This window comes from Rattus rattus, chromosome 7, assembly GCF_011064425.1.
Source record: "Rattus rattus isolate New Zealand chromosome 7, Rrattus_CSIRO_v1, whole genome shotgun sequence".
Classification (NCBI taxonomy): Eukaryota; Metazoa; Chordata; class Mammalia; order Rodentia; family Muridae; genus Rattus; species Rattus rattus.
This window is the reverse complement of record NC_046160.1, coordinates 129411003-129431445: the sequence shown is the minus strand read 5'-3', so window position 1 is coordinate 129431445 and position 20443 is coordinate 129411003. Positions and strand designations below refer to the sequence as shown.

Genomic DNA, 20443 nt, shown 5'->3' with positions numbered 1-20443 from the left:
GGCTGCTCCCCCTGGGAGCTGGGGCCATCTCAGACCTCAGACATCTGGAGAGTAAAGGGCACGTCCTAATTAAGTGCTGTAGCCAGCGACAAAATCGGGAAGCTCAACCATGTCCCCTGTTAAGTAGTCACAAGTCACTTGTTCAGCATACAACTTGGGAAATTACTGTTTGGCCTGATGGTACAAGTGATGACAGCCAAACTCGCCTGTTCTGAACTCCCACAGCAGCAGGCAACACAATTCTTGGGCATTAAAGAAGCTGGACAGGCACACAGGCCCTGGCAGCCTACGTGGGAAAGAGGCTGCAGTCACATGGGTTGGTAGGGAGAAAGTCACACGAGACCCTGTGTGGTGTTACACTCAGGAGACCCTGTGTCGCACCACCAGGGGCAAAGCACCACGTGCAGCTGCTGCACCCCTACTCGGTGGTCACAGCTCCTCCTCTGATGGTGCCTAAGGTTGGTTTGTGATGGAAGTTTCGTCACCTTTATCTCTGCTGTCACCCTCTGCTGAAACCTGTATCCCTCTCTGGTCCCAGGGGTACAAGAGAAGCTGGGGGTCATGAACAAAGGCATTGTGTATGCTCTGTGGGACTACGAAGCCCAGAACAACGATGAGCTGTCCTTCCATGAAGGGGATGCCATCACCATCCTGAGGCGCAAAGACGAAAACGAGACCGAGTGGTGGTGGGCTCGTCTTGGGGACCGGGAGGGCTATGTGCCCAAAAACTTGCTTGGGGTAAGCACTCCGTACACTCAGCTCTCATGCTGGAGTCTTCTGGTCTTGTTGACCTGTACAAAAGTCACAAGACACTCATAGCTTGGGGTTCAGTTCTGCTGGCATCAAGGTAGAACAGAACACCTCTCTCCAAGCCCCAGCAGCCTGCTTTGTATAAGGGCAAGTCCCCGAGTCCCTACAGCTGTGAGACGGGGCCACATAATGGAGACCATGTGAGGTTTAGAGACCACCAGGGTCACCTCAGTCTGCCCCGCTCATGGTGAACTCTGGGAAGTACTAAGCCACCCCACTTAGCTCTCCCTGATCTGGATTCTCCAGAGCTTGGTGAAGTACACACTGTAGTCCTACTGCCTGGTTGCTTTGGTGATGGTGTTGTGCTTTGGTGGTTTCGTAACCACCCATTCCCCTCCTGAACTGATAACTGAACCCAGGGCTCTACCACTGAGCCAAATCCCCAGCCTCTGGAACCTGGCCCCTGGAAGGCAGAAGAACTTAACTGCCTGCCTTGGTTAGAGACCTGACTGCTCACAAGGGAAGCTGTAAAGAAAGGAGTGGAAAGGAGTGGCCACGGTTGTGGGCTACGCTGCATCCACAGTGGCGTCTGCTTTAACAGAGAGATTGCCTCTACTCAAGTGCCACCTCCCGCCAGACCTTCCCAGATACTCTGAACCTGCCAGATGCCAACACGAGCCAGCATGGGTGCTACACCGAGGGGTCTAGGGACAGTGACAGGTTCCCAGGGGTGATGAATGTATGAACAAGATCCTTGGGTCTTAGTGGAGGGGACAGCTGAGGCTAGGTCTGAGCAAGCACATCCTGGAGATAACGCTGTGGTGACAGGAGTGGAACCCAGAGACCAAATCCTTCGCAGTCATCTTTTGCCCTAACTCTTGTCCATTGCTTCCCAGTTGTATCCACGGATCAAGCCCCGGCAGCGAACACTTGCCTGAGCCCCTGCAGTTCCAGTCCTTTGCTCCCAGGAGAAGCCTCCTGCTGCCCTGGAAAACTGAAGCCAGGATGGTGCCATGGTGCTCACTTTAGCAGACAGGATCCACAATGTGAACCCCAACTCCCCAGGTGAGGGCCTCCTCGTCTGCAGTGACTGGGAGAGCTAGTACGTTTGCCTTCAGAGGACTGCATTTCTGCCAATTACTGTAAATCTGAATAAATACCCAGCTTCCAAAACATCCATCCCTTTTGCCAGTAAGAAGTCATGACCATGAGCCCTGACTTGCCAATGAAGACAAAAGCTGACTTGGCCCAGAGGCCCCTTCTCGTGTTAAATGTCTGACCTTCAGCAAGAGCAAGCTGCTGCAGGCGGCCTGGGCTACCCCTCCCTGGAAAGTCTCAAACCGTCGTCCTTTCTCACATCGCCTCTCACAAAATCCTCTCCTTTCACTACCAAAGGAGCCCTTTTGGAGACTGCTCTGTTTAGTTACCTGATGACGTTCTGCTGTGGCTGGACTCGCACGCCTCAGCACATGGGGCTCTCGGATTCCTACGGCTTCTAGCTGCACAGCGTCCGTCATTTATTCTCCCCTTTTTGGCATAAGCTCATTCTATTCTGAGTAGCTAAGACACGGGAGTCTGAGCGATGAGGAGTCTAAGTTAAGTTTGTGGTGGGCTGGGCAAAGCCCGGTTCAGGATCGACAACTGTCAACCTGGGACGCCATCCCAAGTGAGGCGGGCTCTGTGTCCTGGAGCCTGAGCGCTGTAGACAGGCTTTTTATACACCAGGGTTATTTTTCAACTAGGCCTGGAAACTACCGGGACTGTGTTGGCAGTGTTTCTTCTCATCGAAACACAAGCCTTAGGCTTTATTTTTCATGAGTCTTGTGCATAACTACGTGTAAATCCGTGTGGGCTCTGGGAGCAGTGCTGTCTGTGGTCAGCTGCCAAGCGGTGATCACTCAGGGTGGCACCGAAAGTGATGCCCTGTGAGCGACCTCTGCCATCCCGACGCCACCGATGCTGTGTGACGTGCACAATAAACCGCTCTCTCACACATGGCTTTGAGTCTTGTGTTCTGGACGCAGGACAGCTGCACAAAGTGACGCCAGAGCTGCCGTGTACTTTCAAAATAAGTTTTAATCATACACTTTATATACAAATTACTGTACAGTCATTTTAATAAAGTGAATAGTAAGTCAAGGTAGAAAACACGAAACTCTGATGCCTTCCTTAGAGACACAGCAAAGGGACTGCCCATCGCCCCGGTTAGTGACAGAGTGAACAGAGTCTAGAAACAGGCTAAGGCATTGTGAATGGGCTATTGAGAACGGAAGTGCCCAGTGCTAAACCAGGGCCTGAGTGATCACCACCCAATCTGTTTCTGTGGGAACAGGGCCAAAAATCTCTAAGGAACCTGGAAATGTACAGAAATGTGGTTACACTAAACCTGGTCTAGCAGTGCTGTCCTGCAGCTTCTCCCAACCCTACTGAAGTACCCATGATGCACTGCGACAGAAGCTCTTTAAAGCATTAATCAGCGGTGTACGCACTAGGCGAGTGAACACTCTGCTTCCAGACACGTGAACTGCATTTCCAAGTACACACAGGGCAGAACCCCGAGTGCACAGGCAGGGCCAGCTGCGTGGGCTCTGTAACCCGACGTGCCCGAGCTCAGTTCCCGTGTACTTACTGGTCTCGCGATTCATAGAGGAGCTTGGTAGCCTGTGGGACACCATAAAGCACGATTGGTCTGTGCCTGCGGCCTGTGCACCTTGTAATCAAGTGGGGCACCCCAGATATGTGGCAGTCTTTTGGTAAAAACACACTTGTCTATGAGCTCAGCCTCCCCAGCCCTACCATACCTTGTGCATGGCTGCCAGCCACGCTGCCGCCTGCCTCTTGCTGCCGCTTGCGTCCTCTCCAGCCATCAGCCTCAGCTGTGCTGCAGCCTCCGCCCCTGGCACTGTGTACTGCAGGAACATGCCTGTGGCTCGAGTGCTGCCTGCTGGAGGGGAGAGGAGGTGTCTGCCCTGTGTGCTGCTCAGAAAGCAGCCTTTGTTAGAAACATGCGACCCCGTGTGCAGAGAAGGGGAAGGGATCCCCACAGCCAGGATAAACTACCTACCTATCACCGAGAATAGGATGGTAACATGGTCCTCCTCCCCAACAGTCCAGAGACTGCCAGCCATGCTCCTTCCTACCTCAGAGAAACAGCACACAGGCAGACACACACACAAGCTAGAGCAGAGCAGTGGAAGCACAGATGTGCTTCAGGGACAGCCTGGCTACCAGATAAGCCAAGCAGATCGTTACATCCGGTCTGGCTCCGCTGACAGCTGAGCAGATGCTGACACAGGTGTGCAGCCACACTACCCTGCCAAGCGCCATTCTTCCCTACTCTGGGCATCCCATGGATGCAGCAAGAGGCCAAGTCAGCTCCATCTCTGGGCTGTGACCAGCTGCTCTTTAATTTAGGATCTGCTTCAGGAACAAACCACTTGGGAAATCAGGCCTATCAGGGCCACTGCAGCCTCACATGATCGCTAACCTCTTGGTGACCAGAAGGGAAATGTTTTAGGAAATAACCTACCTTTATTCAGACATTAATTCTAAACTCAAAACAGTCTGAGCCCCATTGGCCAGTGGACTAAGCATGCAGACCACAGCCAGAAAGAGGCCTGACTTCCTTGCCTGCAAAACCTCTGGCTGGGGGTGGGGGTGGGGGTGGGCTTACCCAGAGAGAGGCTTTCTGAACTCAACTCTAATCAGAAACTTCAGAATCCCCCTGAAGGCCTCTGGCTGCACTGCCTCATCCTAGCCATTGCACAATTCCTATCTAAGCCATGCACCACCAGCTTCTGTAAATAAAAACGGGCCGAAAGTGGTCATGGCCGCTGTTGGCTGTGGCTGTCTGGGGCTTTTTACCATCAAAATGTTACCACCCCCACGGGGACCAGGTAGATGATTCTGTAGTTAAGAGCACTTACTGCTTTTACATAGGTTCAGTTCCCAACCTACTCTGGTTCCAGGGCATCTAACGCACTGTTCCGATCTCGGAAGGCACCAGGCATGCGCATGGCACACATACATGCAGATGCCCTGACCTTTACACTCTCGGGCAGGGGCTGACCTAGAAGAGGTTGGGGAGCTGGGTCTCTGGCACTAGGGTATCTATGCTCAATGCTCCATGCACCTCGTGCACCTCCCTGCTGCATTCCTTAGCTGGGCCCCTCTAGGGACTGCGATGGAGGAGCTGAGAGTCAGGGACCCCTGGAGGACAGTGTCTCCGGCCGGTAAGCTACTGGGTTCAGTGATGAACGCCGCTGCCCAACCAGCAAAGGAGAACCATACACTTGGCCAACACTGACAGAAGCTGTCGCTCCTGCACGCCTTCTCCCTGGGAAAGAGCTGAGCAAGCTTACTTTGTTCTCTCAGGACACTGACTTACTCTGCATAGGCTCTTAGACTCTCCTAATCAAAAGTGACCTAAAGTTTCAGAACCACCCCAAGAGATAGAAGCAGAGGGGAGCAGACACCACAGCATGCTGGGAGGAGTGACCCAGGGATGACGGAGGCTAACCTTCAGAGGCCGGCAGGCTCCCCAGGAGGCTGCTGTAAGTGTGAATGTCTTTTTCTACTTGAAGAAGGTAGGCAGGCAGTGCAAAGAAGAAACAACCAAGAGTCAGTCAGAAAGTGGAAAGCAAGGTGCATTAGGTCAGATCTGCAAGTTTAGAATGTGCGACGCGCAGTTCAGCCGATGAAGTCAGGCTGAGCTAAGACCACTGAGCTCACCACGGAGCTGAACAAGGATCTTGGCTGCACAGACGCCTGCAGGGGAGGCAATGACAGCAAGTCTGCAAGCAGGGCTCCAGATCAGCCACCACCACACGCCTCTGGAACTTCAGACCGCGCATTTGGAGCGCTGTCTGTCAGTAAGTAAATACCCAAGTCAGAGGAAATCATGGACAACAGGCAATCTCCCCTCGAATCTCCTCTCCACTTACCTGGTGGGTTCTACAGTTACTGACTTAACAAAAGCCCCAATGAAGAGTATGGCGGGCCATCTGGGACCAAATACAGTACCTCCTGTTGCCCACATAGGTACTAGACCCCTCCTGCTCAGGAAAGGCATGTACCTCCAGGAGTGAAGCCTTCTGTGAGAATCTGGACAGTACACACATGTGCAATCTCAATTTCATGATGGCTGTCTCCATCCAGAATCAAGCATCTGTAACAAAAGAAAAGTCCTAAGGCTGAGGCCTAAAGCTTACAACAACACTGGCCAGTGCTGGGGGACGTCCACTTACCTCTGGTTGTTGGAAAGACGACAAACCATGGTCTCAGGCTTCTCTGAGTCCCCAAAAGTAACAAGGAAGGTAGCTCCTTGGAAGACAAAACCAACCACACGTGACACATTGTTTCATCTAACTGCCACCAGACCCATGCTCTCAAGACAGGAAAGCTCTCCTTCACGACCACATGGGACAGGACAGGCTGATACAAGTGATGGCTTTGTGCTGTAGGATCCCTTTGGTTAGGCAAAAAGGCAATAATGAATCAAGGGCCTCAAAAGCTTAAAAAGGCACTGCTTGGAGACTGGAGATCTCAGCTCAGTGGTTAAGAGCACTCATGTTCTTTCAAGGGACCTGGAATCAACACCCAGTGCACACACGGTGCTCAGAACTGCCTAGAAGTCCAGGGGAGTGGGCGACCCCTGCTGACCAGTAGACATGAGGCAGGCACATGGTGTACAGATATAATGTAGGAAAAACAGCCATCCACATAAAATCAAGGCATTGTTACGCATACAGAGCTGTGAATTTTGTTACAACCTTCAAAGAAGGCAAGTAGGGGAGCGAGTTCAAGTCCCAGACCAGATAGTAGTAAGTACTCTAGGGCAGAGTGGACCACAGTGCCAGAGAAGAGGCTGGCCCTCGCCTGCGGGATACAGACAAGGCCTACAGAGAGGCTGTGGGAGGCAGGCCCCATCTGACAGAGAGAACTCTCCTATGCTCCTGGGATGTGGTTCAGAACCAGCATCTGTATCTGCCGCAGCTTGTCTCCAGGCCTCTTCTCTTCCTGCCATGGTCACAAACTTGACTACTGGTGACAGCCTTCCATCCAGGGAAGGTGCTGCTAGCCTACTTCCTGTCCATCTGATGACAGTGCCAGTAAGGCAGACATCTTAGAACATTTCCATTTCTGAAGTCAACTCCAGAGCTGCTTCTAAGTAGGTTAAAAACAAAGTAGAGGAGCTGGAGATTTAGCTCAGTGGTAGAGCACTTGCCTAGCAAGCGCAAGGCCCTGGGTTCAGTCCCCAGCTCCAAAAAAAAAGAAAAAAAAAAAAGTAGAGAGCAAGACACACCATGCTGGAGCAGGCCACGCCTTAATGGCATCATGTCCACTCACCATGCTGACTTAGTGACTCACCATGCTGACTTACCGCTTACGAGCACCTTAAGCTGCTTGTCATAGAACTCAGCCTCTCGATGGGACACCAGGGCACAGTCAGCGCACTGGCGCACTGGGTCCACGAAGCACATGCGCCGAAGTGGCACCTTCTGGCTGCAACACCTGTCGCAGAAGCATTTCCCACAGCGGCGGCAGTGATGCTGATGAGGGTAAGGGTTGGGCAGTAAAAGGGGTCAACAAGGTTGCACCGGGCCTGCCCCGCTAGCCAGTTCTCTCAGAACCCCCAGAATGCACCTGTACTGTTGTCACTCCTGCACAAGTGCACTATCAACACAGCATAGCTCTGCCTTATTCGGGAAAAATGGGCCAAAACAGCTTCTCTGTGTCTCTTCATGTTGGGTGGGTGGTTGCGTGTTGTTAGAGACTGAACCCAGGGCCTTATGCATTTAAGGTGAGCAGTTCAATCACTCAAGTATAACCCAAGCTCTCAACTCCTTCAACCTCCTGCTGCCCAGTACAGGCTGCCCCTGAGCCTCCTTGAGAGCTCAGTACTCCGTAGGGGAGCTGTACCAGTGACTGAGGGGGCATCGAAATAGCCTGTAAGACCCAGCTCCTCCAAGGAACCAGGCTTTCCCAGAAAGAACTCTACCAGTCTACCAGGCCTAGCCCGACCCACACCCCATGCCCACCACAACCTTGGCTCACCTTTCTGGTGATAAAGTCAAACTTGGCATCACACTGCATACATCTTGGACACTAGGAAGAAGACGGCACAGAATTATAACCTAGCTCTGTCACGTGGCTAACAGCTGACACAGGGTCAAGAGGTACAAGGAAAGGCTGCCGGGAAAGCCAACTTCCTGCCTGTAGAGGCAGGTTATGAACAGCAAGGCAGAACAGCCCGCTGAGCTCAGGGTCTAGCTCAGAAACCAGACAAGATTGGCCAGGCCATAGCCCAAGGCTCTTGGTTAGGAAGGCCGCTTTAAGGCCTGCAGAAGCCCCAGCCAGGACCCGGCCTGAATACCCAATACTTTGTGGGATGCAAAGGCACAGTTTAACTTGGCAGCAGAGTTCAGATCAGAAGGGCTTTGATTCCTTCAGACCCCAGATGCGGAGGGCAGCTCATTCTGGCTGCTTCACCTCCATCCTGTTCCAGGAAGAAATAAACCTGACATTCCATAGCAGGAAATGACCTACGCTGACCCTGCTTTACAGTCAAAGGAAAGTACGGGGCTCTTCTTAGGAAGTATGGCTCTAGAGAGTTGAAACATAAAGTTGACTCAATGTACCAGGGCCTGTAAGAACGGGGCTAGAACAGAGCACAGGCTGAGTGAGGTCCACGTGGCCCGAAATGTCCTGAAGAGACTTAACTCATGCAGGACACAGAAGCAGAAGGCAAATGGCTGTCTGTGCATGTGAATTTGCAGAGGCAGGAGAATGGCACCAACTAGGCTGGCATGAAAGACCTGGGGATAGGGGGCGGCTGCACAGTTCATCAGTGGACAGGGCTGAATCTGCTCTCAGTGCTCGCCTGCCCTCTGCTGCTTTTCCCCTTGACACAAGTGCAAAGTGCTCTCTCCAGATGACCCAGTGCCATCAAGTCCAAGGGATGTGTATGATCTCTTCAGATACTCTGGGGAACCTCAATTCTAGGGGCCAGCAGGTGGTTACTCCAAGGGTCACAACTTTAAAAGTACATTCTCTCTACAAATCCATGGTCCTGTCAGAACTGCTGTTCCCATGACAGGATTCAGCCTGAGCTGCTCACTCCACACTAGAAGGCTGGATGATACAGCAGGCAAGGACCACCTTCCTTCCGAATTGTGAAACGAGTCATGCTAACTGGGCTCACAAGGCCAGGACACAGGGTGAGCAAGTCAGGATGGCTGACGGTGCTAAGGGACGGCCCCCACTCGTCACATAAGCACAGACCAGGAGAGAATACGTGAAGGATGCACAGCAGCCAGGCCCGCACTGCACGCTGTGCTCAATCGGTAATGAAACATTGCTGGTGGGAGCTGGGGAGACGGCTCGGCAGTAAAGAGCGCCTGCTGCTCTACAAGGTCCGAGTTCAGTTCTACAAGGTCCGAGTTCAGTTCCTAGCACTCCATGATGCCGCTCACGACTGCCTCTAACTCCAGCTCTAGAGACATGGACTCTGCCTTTTGGCCCGTGGACACTGGTGCTTGCATGCACATAATTAAAAATAAAAAGGGGTTTAAACACTCATGTTTCCCAAGACCTCAGTCATACATGGATGGGGTTGTCTGCCCAGGTACCCATGGGATTTGAGGCCTGTCTAGTCTCCATGTTGGAGTGAGTACCCAGCAGCCCAGAGCTCCCAACTTGTTCTAAGTGCACCATGGCACCTTGGAAGGCCCAGCTGGGGCCTACAGAGTCCTGAGGAATGGTCACAGACTTCTCCCAGATATCCCAGGCCAGAATGCTACTTCTGGACATCGCTGACTCCAGCTGTGTCTGCAGTGCCCAGCTGGAGTGACACCACATATGTGTATGGTGACTCTCAAAGCACAGGGTATCTGGTGACATATGGCACACAACTCCCAAGTCAGGGGAAGGCTCTGCTCTGAACTAGCTTCCTGCATGCTCTGGAAGGAGGGGAAGTGTGAGAAGACACCACTGACAGCTTCCCTCTGTCCCACGTACACCCAGATGATGCTTACACCTGGCTCTGGAGGAAGAGTTCCACCATAATACAAACCCATGGACAGAGGCTTTTCCCAAGAAAAGGAAGTCAATGATGTGAACTACGACAGGCTTGTCCCACACACTGATGCCCCCAGCCTTAGAGATGGTGCCAGTGAGGTGGAGCATGGCCTTCTGTGGGAGGTAGCGGGTACTTCAGATGTCTTAGTAACCAGAGACGGGAAGGAAATGCCCAAATGGGCTGAGCAGTGGTGGCGCACCTTTATCTCTGCTCCAGAACCTTTATCTCTGCTCCAGAACCTTTATCTCTGCTCCAGAACCTTTATCTCAGCGCTCCAGAACCTTTATCTCAGCGCTCCAGAACCTTTATCTCAGCGCTGCAGAACCTTTATCTCAGCGCTGCAGAACCTTTATCTCAGCGCTCCAGAACCTTTATCTCAGCGCTGCAGAACCTTTATCTCAGCGCTCCAGAACCTTTATCTCAGCGCTGCAGAACCTTTATCTCAGCGCTGCAGAACCTTTATCTCAGCACTGCAGAACCTTTATCTCAGCACTGCAGAACCTTTATCTCAGCGCTCCAGAACCTTTAAGAACCTTTATCTCAGCGCTCCAGAACCTTTATCTCAGCGCTGCAGAACCTTTATCTCAGCGCTGCAGAACCTTTATCTCAGCGCTCCAGAACCTTTATCTCAGCGCTCCAGAACCTTTATCTCAGCGCTCCAGAACCTTTATCTCAGCGCTCCAGAACCTTTATCTCTGCGCTCCAGAACCTTTATCTCAGCGCTCCAGAGACAGGCAGGCAGATCTGAGTCTGAGACCAGCCTGGTCTATAAAATGAAAGTTCAGTATAGCCAGGCCTACATACTGTAACTCTGTCTCAAAAAAGGAAAGGAAAGGCATATTAGGGGATTGGAGAAATGGCTCACTGGCCTGCTTAAAAAAATTTTTTTTCTAGAAAAAAATGAATGTCATGTTTTGACCAAGACTTTTTATCTAATAGTTCTAATAGTTATTCCAGATCTCAGCACTGACAGAGGGCTGCACAGCATGGAAAGGCTTGGCGTCCTTGGCAAGCGGATACGACACCTACTAATTCATCTCTGGCTCTGCTGACAAGCAATGTGATCAGTCAGAGGCTAGCCATGTGTGGCTGCAGCAATGGCGGCATGGGCCTGGCTTTTGTCAGGGTCCACTTAGCCACTAGGCACTTTCTACAGCACAGGACTGCACAGAATAGAATCTCATCTTGAGTATCTGGTCACCAGACACTAAGTAATCCCAAGCCCTGGCCACCTACACATGTCCTAGAGGCTCTTCATCCTCCCCACTACAGCAGCTAGGTAAGATTGAGGGTCCCGGGGCTGGAGAGATGGCTCAGTGGTTAAGAGCACCCAACTGCTCTTCCAGAGGTCCTGAGTTCAAATCCCAGCAACCACATGGTGGCTCACAACCATCTGTAAAGAGATCTGATGCCCTCTTCTGGTGTGTCTGAAGACAGCTACAGTGTACTTATATAGAATAAATGAATAAATCTTAAAAAAAAAAAAAAAAGATTGAGGGTCCCCCCTCATCCCAGTGGGAACCTGACCTATTTCTGCTCTTGGCCTTGTCACAGGCAGATTCTGGAAGATACCCACACAGAAGTGGCTCAGAACATGGGACCATCATCTGAGAGCCTGCACACAAACCTACAAAGCCCGCACCGGCACTAGGCTAGTGCAAGTGCACTACACACGAGCCACACAAACCGATGGCACACACCTGCTTGGAGGAAGTCCTATCTAAGACGCCCACTTTCTCAGTTGATCCAAGAGCCTCACAGCACCAAGCCTCTGCAGGTGCTTGGGAGGAGTCCTTGGGGTCATGCTCAATGTCCCTTCACTGTGGGAGAGCAGGGACCCTAAAGGGCATCACTGCAGCAAGGCAGAGACACCAAGCCCTGGTGAGCTCCATGGGACCCTGCACTGTGTCATGCAGCTTCTAGGTTTCCTGAGGTCCCTAGGGGGCTACCATGTGTTTCCTTGCTGCTCTTTTGCTGGTTTCTGGACCTGGAATCCCTGCCTCACCCATCCCAGCTCTGGAACTGTCCACAGAGGCAAGTCAGTAGCTCTGTCAGGGGACTTTGCGCTCAGCTTCTTGTCAGTTCATGAGCACTCCACACACTTTGAATGGTGGCAGGTTCCTGCTATATGGTGCCTTCCATGACTCAGATGTCCATCACAAAAGCTAACGGTGGTCACAGTGAGATTAAAAAAGGAAGCCACAGTGCCACCAGTTCTGTAAGAGTGGCTGTTTTATAGTCCTTAGACCACCCTGATGCAGCCATGACAGGAGAGTTCTGGCTTGGAACACAACACACACATGACCTTCAAAGAACAACTTTACTTGGGCATGCATGGTGGAGTGCTGTGTTCAGAAGTGACGTGCGTGTGGGCACCAGAGGTCTTTCTTAGGTCCACTTTGTGTGTGGAGGTAGGCTCTCAATGGGCTACAATCTGCCAAGCAGGGTAGGCTGGCTGACTGAATCTGCCCATCTCTGGCCTCCCTGGTGTGGGGAACTACGAGTGTACTCTGCCACCCAAATCCCCAGAACCACATCATGAGGTAGTGAAAGATTTAGGACTTACTGTGACACATTTACTGCTGAGTGAGCAAACCCCTGGCCGAGAGGCGATGTTGGGCGCTGTGCTCCCCTACTTCCTGTCAGACTTGGCAGCTCTTCTGAGCTGCTCGTCCAGCTAATACTGCCTGCACCATCCCTGATCCACCATCCTGGATCTTCCCAGTAAGTACCGCACCACCCATAGCCCCTTCTAGAATCCTACAACCACCCTAGCTTGGTGCTAGGATCCGAGGGATGCCTTAGGTCTCTCTGCCATTCTCTACGCAGAGATCTCTGTCCTGTCTCTGGACTCTTGGAAAGGACTCTTTGGTTTTCATTCTCCACCACTTTTTTTTTTCTTTTAAGAAGTAGTGGTGGAGGCTGGCACTTGGGAGGCAGAGGCAGTAGGATCTGCAACTCTGAGGCCAGGCTGATCTATGGATGAGTTCTAGGACAGCCAGAGCTACACAGAGAAACCTGTCTAGAAAAACCAAAAGAAGAAAAACCAAGTGGGAGTGGGGAAATATAAAAGCAAGAAATAACGATCAATGCCCATGACTATACATGCTGTACCCATCGTCCAGGCTGCACACTCCAAACAGGCACCTGTATGCACCCCAGTCTCACCCTCTCCCTGAGGTGTGTTCAATCTGGAGTTCCTCCCCCTCTAAAGGACACACTGTCTTCACCGGCCATACCCTTGGTCTGTGTCTCTCCTGCACCCCCGTTCCCTGGCCTCCTTCCCAAGCCCACACTTCCAACAGTGGTCTCCTTCCCCTTGCTGTGTTCGCAGAGGCTGACAGGCAGTGTCCGGACCTGCAAGAGGCTACCAGGCAGGCAACAAGTGGTGGCACACCCAGCCTGGCCATGGCTTCTAGACAGCATGTCCTTGTGCCTCTGTGGCCAACACTTGTGCCAACTAAGTTATCTCCTTGACCCCTGAAGACCAGTTTCTGGGTCACAACTAGAACACATACCCATTCCTTCTAATACCTAAGTGGCCAAAGGTATTCTGTTACTCTAAATGACTAACGAACTAGCCAGGCTTAGTGCAAGTCTATACTCCCAAGCTGAGGCAGGAGGATCACTGAAAGCTATTCACAGCTACACAGTGAGTTTGGGAACAGCTTGAGATATAAATTAAGACTATCTCAAAAAAAAAAAAAAAAAAAACCAAAAAACCCCACAAATAACCAGTGTGTTTATTCAGAAAACAGATTTTTAAACAAAATAATTTTCCTGTTGATTTCATTAATAAAATAAATTCCACTAGGCAGTGATGACACACTGTGCCTTTAGTTCCAGCACTCAGGAAGCAGAGACAGGTGGATCTCTGTCAGTTCGAGGCCAGCCTGGTCCCCAGAGTGAGTTCCAAGACAGGCAAGGTTACACAAGGAAACCCTGTCTTGAAAAATAAAGAAGATTCAAATTATCAGCGCATCAATTTATCATAAAAAGAGAATAAAGGGCTAACAGGATGGTGAAGCTGTAAAAGTAAAAGGCCAGCCTGTCCCCAAGTCCCTCCTCAGGGACCAGCTGGTCTGAGGGGCCTGCCTGGGGTAAAGGAGAGAGCAGGGGAGTTGGCCAGCTCCTGCAGCTCTCCCTCAGCTGGGCCTTGAAGCTTGGGTTGTGTATGACACAGCTATTCCAGCGTTAACACCACACAAAGCCCAGAGACCCACTGCCTCACCGCAGGCAGCAAAGTGTCTGCAGCAGACTCTCACTCCGGAGGTCCATGGGTCAGACCCATGTTTTAGGTCACTGACGGGCAAACTCAACCGCCACATTAACCCCAGAATGAGACCTACAGAGCAGACTACGCAACCCACTCAGTCAGTAGCTTAGCAAGGACGACAGCACTCATGGCCTGGCAGACAAAGCCAGTTTCAGCAATGGCCCCATGAGACCTACCTGTGGTCTGAGCCTCTGGCCAAGACTGATCAGACAAACTGACCAGGACAGACACTATCCATGGCATGAGCAGGCCAGGCTGCGGTGCTCTCCTGGGGCCCTTGTACTGCTTCCATTTCCCAGATAGGGGAACATGCTAAAAAGAACTGCCCTGAGGACAACCTCAGTCAGGAGACAAAGGGGAGGAGGAAGAGACAGGTAAGAGTGAGTCCTTGGCTGGAGAGATGGCTCAGTGGTTAGAAGCACTGACTGCCCTTCCAGAGGTCTTGAGTTCAATTCCCAGCAACCACAAGGTGGCTCACAACCATCTGTAATGGGATCTGATGCCCTCTTCTGGTGAGTGTATTCATATACATAAAATAAATAAATCTTTAAAAAAAAAAAAGAGCCCTCCCAGAAAATCTCCAGCATACACTCTCTTCCCAGCACCAGGAGCAGGGCACCTGCTGATTCCTTGTTGGTCTAGACACCCAGCCTGACTCTGGAGCTGTTTAATGCAGACTACACATCTAATGAGGTGAGAGAGCAAAGAACAAGAGGTCCACGGCAAAGCAAGGCCTAGGTCAGAGTACCCAGGAGATAGGATCCGACCTTTTCTCTCCACTGTACAGTTGGGAAGCTCAGATCTTTGGAATGTGGCTTCCGCTTACTCCTCCAGGACATGTGACAGAAAAGCACAAGGCTACTGTGACCTCACCGTGTATTGTAGGCTCCTGAAGATTACTATGAAAAGAAGCTGAAGGCTGGAGACATGGCCCGGGACGAGAGCGCTTGTTGCTCACGTAGAGGACCTACGTTCAGTTTTCAGCACCCACATGGTGACCCACAACCATTGTGACTCCAGTTCTGGGGGATCCAATGACCTCTTCTGACTGCTGTGGGCACCAGACACACAAGGTACTCAGACATACATGCACGCAAACATTCAAACACGTGAAAACATTAACATAGAACAGCATATAAGGAAAACACCTACGTCCCCTGTGAGGAAGGAGAAATGAGACAACCCTGACCCCACCGCCCTTTCTTCCCCAGTGTGTAAAACTGTCCATCCACCAGGCTCCGGATCAACCAGGGCCTAGATCTTTCAAAGATAGTTAAGCCCTAGGTAGGCCTCGTGGTTTGTGCCTGTAGTCACAGCTATTCAGGAGATGAAACAGAAGGATGGCAAATTCAGGGCCAGCCCAAACTACAGTAAATCAAAGACTCGCCTAGACAACCTTGTGGGATGTCTCAAAACAAACAAACAAAACCCACGCCCACACACAATAAAGAGAATGCCTAGCAAGATGGCTCAAAAGAATAAAGTATTTGCTGTCAAGCCTCAGTTCATCCCCAGATCCCACACGACAGCAAAGGAAGGAACTGACCCTCAACCAAATAAGTTGTCCTCCGACTTGTGCTTATGTGGGGCGGTTCGTGCACACTTAGGTGTGGTGGCTTGAATAGGTATGGCCCCCAGAGACTCATGAGTTTGAATGCTTGACCCACAGGGAGTGGCACTATTAGGAGGCGTGGCCTTGTTGGAGAAAATGTCACCATGGAGGTGGGCTTTGAGGTCTACTATGCCCAAGCTATGCCCAGAGTGGCACCCAGTCTCCTGCTGCCTGTGGATCAAGCTGTAGAACTCTCAGCTCCTTCCCCACCGTGTTCCCCACCATGATGATAATGGACTGAACCTCTGAAACTGTAAGCCAGCCCAATTAAATGTTTTCCTTTGTAAGAGTTGCCTTGGTCATGGTCTCTTCACAGCAATGGAATCCCTAAGACAACAGGCAAGTGAACATATATAACTATATACATTGTGATGTATTTTACACGATAAAGTAAAAAAAAATAAAGTTTAAAAAAGGGGGTGCTGAGAGATGGCTCAGTTGGTAAAGTACTTGCTTAGGGGCATGAGGACCCAAGTTCAGATCCCCGGCTCTCACATGAGAAGCCAGGCACAGCCACGTGCGCCTGGCCAGTGGAAAAGCAGATCCCTGGGTCTCACGGCCAGCCAGGCTGGCCAATAGGTGAGCTCCAGGTTCTGTGAGAGATCCTGACTGAAAAAGACAAGGCAGGAAGTGACTTAAGAAAATAACATGATCGGTCCCCAGCTCCGAAAAAAAAGAACCAAAAAAAAAAAAAAAAAAAAAAAAAGAAAAAAAATAACATGAAAGCTGGCCTCTACTCACACAGGCACACCCCGCAACATCAACTACTCATTAACTGGCAGGTTCACAAGCCCAGTTCAGGAGCTTCCCAATAGTGCCACTCCCTGTGGATCGAGCATTCAAACTCATGAGTCTCAGGCTCGGCAGTGACAAGAACACGCTACTCTTGCAGAGGACCTGGGTTCAGTACCCAGCACGACCGTCCACCATGGCTCTCTGCTCCAGCTCTAGGGAACCCAACACCCTCTTCTGACCTCTGGTACACAGACATATACGCAGGGAGAACAATCATATACATTAAAAAGGAAAGGAAAGAAAAATGTTCAAAAGGAGATGGCAAAGGGCAGACACACAGCATGAGGTGAGGAAGGAATAAATGCCTTTGCTGGAGCTGGAAGCTGGCGGCGCTGCAGGCTCAGGAGAGGTGAGAGAGCATTTCCACCTCCCGGGCTGCTATCACAGCTCAAAGACTGGAGTAGATGGGAACTCCATCCTGACTTTTATAGGGCTCTCAGCCAGCCATGGGAGGAAGCCTCTCACAGGGCCCATGGTTTCAGAGCCAGAACACGCAAGGAGGCGCCTGCAGCCTTCAGAGGAGCACAGGCCAGCCTGACACTGTGAGCCTATCAGTTGTGAAATCCCAGCCTTTCCCCGTCAAACCAATTGCCCTTCCCCCAACTAAGATCCCAAGCACCACCCCCACTCCGGGGTTCAGCACCAGGCCAGGATTGGCAGGCGCCCCAAATCCCCATTCTTTTCCCCATAAAGCACTCGATGAATTGGGCTCTCAAACACCAAGTGGATCTGAGGCCTGACTCCTGACTGGACTGTAGAGTGGCCGTTCCTCCTCCACCAGGCCCTGGGCTACCCTACCCTGTGCGGGACTTTGCCACCTATACTTGTCCAAACATCTCTCCAGCCCTGGTCACCCTGCAAAACCAAGCCCACTTTTCTGTGATCCCTGAGACACTCACAGAGCTGGTGCCCTTCTCCTTGGCAATCACTTGTCCGAGCACCCTCTCCTCCCCTCTTGGAGCAGACATGGAGTCCTGTCAGACTATCCAGACTTATGGGGATATACCACAAACACTGTAAATTCTAAAGTTTTACATAAAGATGTCACAAGGTGTCACTCAGGTGAAAACACCCACCTTAAAGGCTCCTTGTAGGACAAGGAGAATGTTGAGAAAGCTTGTCTAGAGCCCTGGCCTACAGACAGTGAACACTTTCCCAAGAGCCTCGGCTTCTGATCTCCTCAGGCATGGCCTCCCACCCCACCTGGCCTCCTCTACCTGACCCCCCCCCCCATGTACCCTTATTCCAATCTATGCATTGTTGGGCTTTCCTGGAAATAGTCATGTCTGTCCAGATCCGAAACTCATTCACAACAAGCAGTTTATTTCCCTGAGCCACACCCCCAACAGCCACTGTATTTTATTTTCAAGACAACAGTATTGCCCAGGCTGGTCATAAACTACTATAAACTCTTAGCTTCCAGGGGCCAGAGTCCAGGCTGTATCCCAACACTCCACACACACACCCTTTTGTGTCTTCTAGAGACAGTCTCAACCGTGTAGCTCTGGCTGGCCTGGATCTCACTACCCTGAGCTCAGAAATCTACCTTTACCATGAACGATCTCCTTACCCACTCCTAAGCCCACACCCACTTCTGGGGCGCTAAGAGCACTCAAGGGTTGTGCTCAGTTATCTCTCCACACAAGAGGAACTGTGTACAAGGATAAAGTGCAAAACTGAAGGGGCACAACCAGGGAGGACAGTGACAGCTCAGTGACACACCTGGTAGAGCCAGGAGTCACTGGGGAACATGGGAGTGGGGCGGGGCAGTGGCAGAGCAAGCTTCTGGCTGGCTCTCCAGCCCCCAGTGCCCACTGTTTTAAGAACACTGGACCTCGCTCTAATAAATTGCTGGGCCCCACCCACCTGGGCCCCACCCATTCTCCACCCAAGGGGAGAGAGGAGCAGCTGACTAGAATTCCAAGCAGAAACTCTAACCTAAAAAATTGGTGTGGTGAAGCACATCTTTAATTCCAGTACTCAAGGGGCTGACGGAGGAGAAGTTTGAGGGCAACATAGCAACAGGGTGTGGTAGTGCATGCTAGCACTCTGGCAGATGCAGATCTTAGGAGTTCTAGGCCAGCCTGGTCCCTGTAGTGAGTCCAGAACTGCCAGGGCAATAGAGTGAGGACCCGCCTAAGGGAGACAACAGGAGGAAAGGGGTGGGGGACAGAGAAACATATGGATAAATTTACAAGAGCCATTAAGATAGCTCACCAAGTAAAGGCACCTGAGACCTGAAATCCGTCACTGGGATGGTTTAATAAAACTACCTTCTCCAAATTATCCTCTGATCTACACACTAGCGCTGTGACATTGGGGGCAAAGGCACACGAATAAACGAAAAAAGTTTTTGTTTTTAAAGTTTATCAAAGTCAGCAATACTTACGTCGGTGCCTTTTAGACATTTCAATTGGCTCTGAAATAAAATCGCATGGAATGCGTGAAGTGCTCCCATTCTCTCCCAAGTGGCCAAGCTTTGCAGAGTTTAGAACTCTAAAGACAGCAAACTCCTTGGCACCGTTCCCCCGTGAGCTGGTGGAGGCGGACTCGCTCACCCTCGCTCCATGGACACACTCCAGCCCCAAACTCGCTCACGGCCAACTGGTCAACCGCTCCCCCGCTCCCCTCGGGCCTCCCCGGGCTCTGCACCGCGCAGCCAATGACCGCCAAGGAATGGAAAACGCCCCACAGCGCGGAAGGGACAGCGGGACCGCCCGAAGGGGATCCGCGGCCGAGCGCCCTGAGGGCGGAGGCGGGAGACGCCCCGACTCCAGTTGGGGACCCGGGGGCTAGGACGCACCTCCTTGTCCGGAACCCACTGCGGTTCCTCCAAGCCGAAAGGGCTTCCGAAGGCGCGGTGCTCCGGCACCATGCGCAGGCCACTGGGCGAGCGCACAAGCTTCTTGGCGTCGCAACGCGCGGCCACCCCCGAGGACATGTCTCCTCCTGAGCCCCTCACGCCACCGCCCGCGCTGAGCCCACACAGGGCGCCACCCCGCTCCGCCCGCCAGAACGATGACAACTCCGAAGCCCAATCCATAGCCACAGCTCGGAATATGAGCCAATCCGAGAGTAGTATCCGCCCCAGAGCCGCCCTTCTCCAATCCGCGCAAGGTCCCCGCCCCTACGACCGACCACCAATCGGCGGCGAAGACCGGGGAGCACCCTCGCCCCTCTCGGGAGATTGTGACTTTGGATTGGCCCAACTAATCAGCCACGTAGCCGCCTCTTCGCTTCTTCTGGGTGGAGCAGGCTCGGACTCCGGATTTTCATTGGAAGAGAAGATTGAGATGGGCGTGGCTTCCGGAGCGGGTGGAGCGCGCGGGAGAATTGCTGCGTCGCTGATCTCGGAGGTGAGCTAGATGATCGCTGGTAGCGGGACGTGGGGCGGCGGGAGAGGGCAGAGGGCAACGTGGGTTTCGAGAGCCCCAGGCCGGGGCTGGGGCTCAAGAACGAACTTCCCCCGCGGGGCACCCCTTCAGGCCTGTAGTGGGGTTTGGAGGAATCGAATCGAGAGTCCTGACCCTCTCCACTGAGCGCGGAACCTGCTTTCAGCACCAGTGTCCCGGGCCAGCCACTGCGTCGCTGCAAACTTGACCTGTGACTTTTTTTTTCTTGTGTTTGTAAGGACGGTTTCATTGCGCATGTAGCCTAGGCTGGCCTTGAATTCAGCAGTCCTTGCCTCAGCCTTCCTTGTACTAACAGAGGTGTGAGCCACCGCGCGCACCTCTTCTTCTTTGGGTAATTGGCCAAATCAACTACCCAGGAGCTTTGCTCACTCTCTGTCACAGCCTGCTCTGAGAAACCCGTCTCTGTCTTCTGAGTGCTGGGATTACTGGCAGCCCACCATACCTGCCCAGCACCAGATCTCAGGTCCAGTCTCCTCACTCTTGGCACTGCTAGCCTGAGCCACCCCACCCCCATCCTT

At 52.1% G+C, this 20443-nt stretch overlaps 2 protein-coding genes across 5 annotated transcripts in view; one reads left to right on the top strand and one right to left on the bottom strand.

The window, feature by feature from the left end:
* Ppp1r13b (protein phosphatase 1 regulatory subunit 13B) overlaps positions 1-2743 on the top strand; it is a 71209-nt gene extending 68466 nt beyond the window's left edge. The window contains exon 16 of the mRNA XM_032908522.1: positions 539-2743. Coding sequence (XP_032764413.1) covers positions 539-819 — 281 coding nt within the window. The 3' untranslated portion in view covers positions 820-2743. The remainder of the gene's footprint in view (positions 1-538) is intronic.
* A 63-nt stretch (positions 2744-2806) lies between these two features.
* On the bottom strand, positions 2807-19532 carry Zfyve21 (zinc finger FYVE-type containing 21). Of its 4 annotated transcripts, none has more exons than XM_032908523.1 (8): positions 19316-19532; positions 7807-7857; positions 7133-7301; positions 5997-6072; positions 5826-5917; positions 5270-5323; positions 3552-3694; positions 2807-3411 (listed from the first exon to the last, which is right to left on the bottom strand). In XM_032908523.1, exons 1-8 carry the CDS (start codon positions 19451-19453, stop codon positions 3376-3378), a joined length of 759 nt encoding a protein of 252 aa, XP_032764414.1. In that variant the 5' UTR covers positions 19454-19532; the 3' UTR covers positions 2807-3375. The 4 variants fall into 4 exon arrangements, with proteins under 4 accessions (XP_032764414.1, XP_032764415.1, XP_032764418.1 ...); XM_032908524.1 differs by having other exon boundaries at positions 3552-3691; XM_032908527.1 differs by lacking the exon at positions 5270-5323 and having other exon boundaries at positions 3552-3691; positions 19316-19530.
* Between the last annotated feature and the right edge of the window lie 911 nt (positions 19533-20443).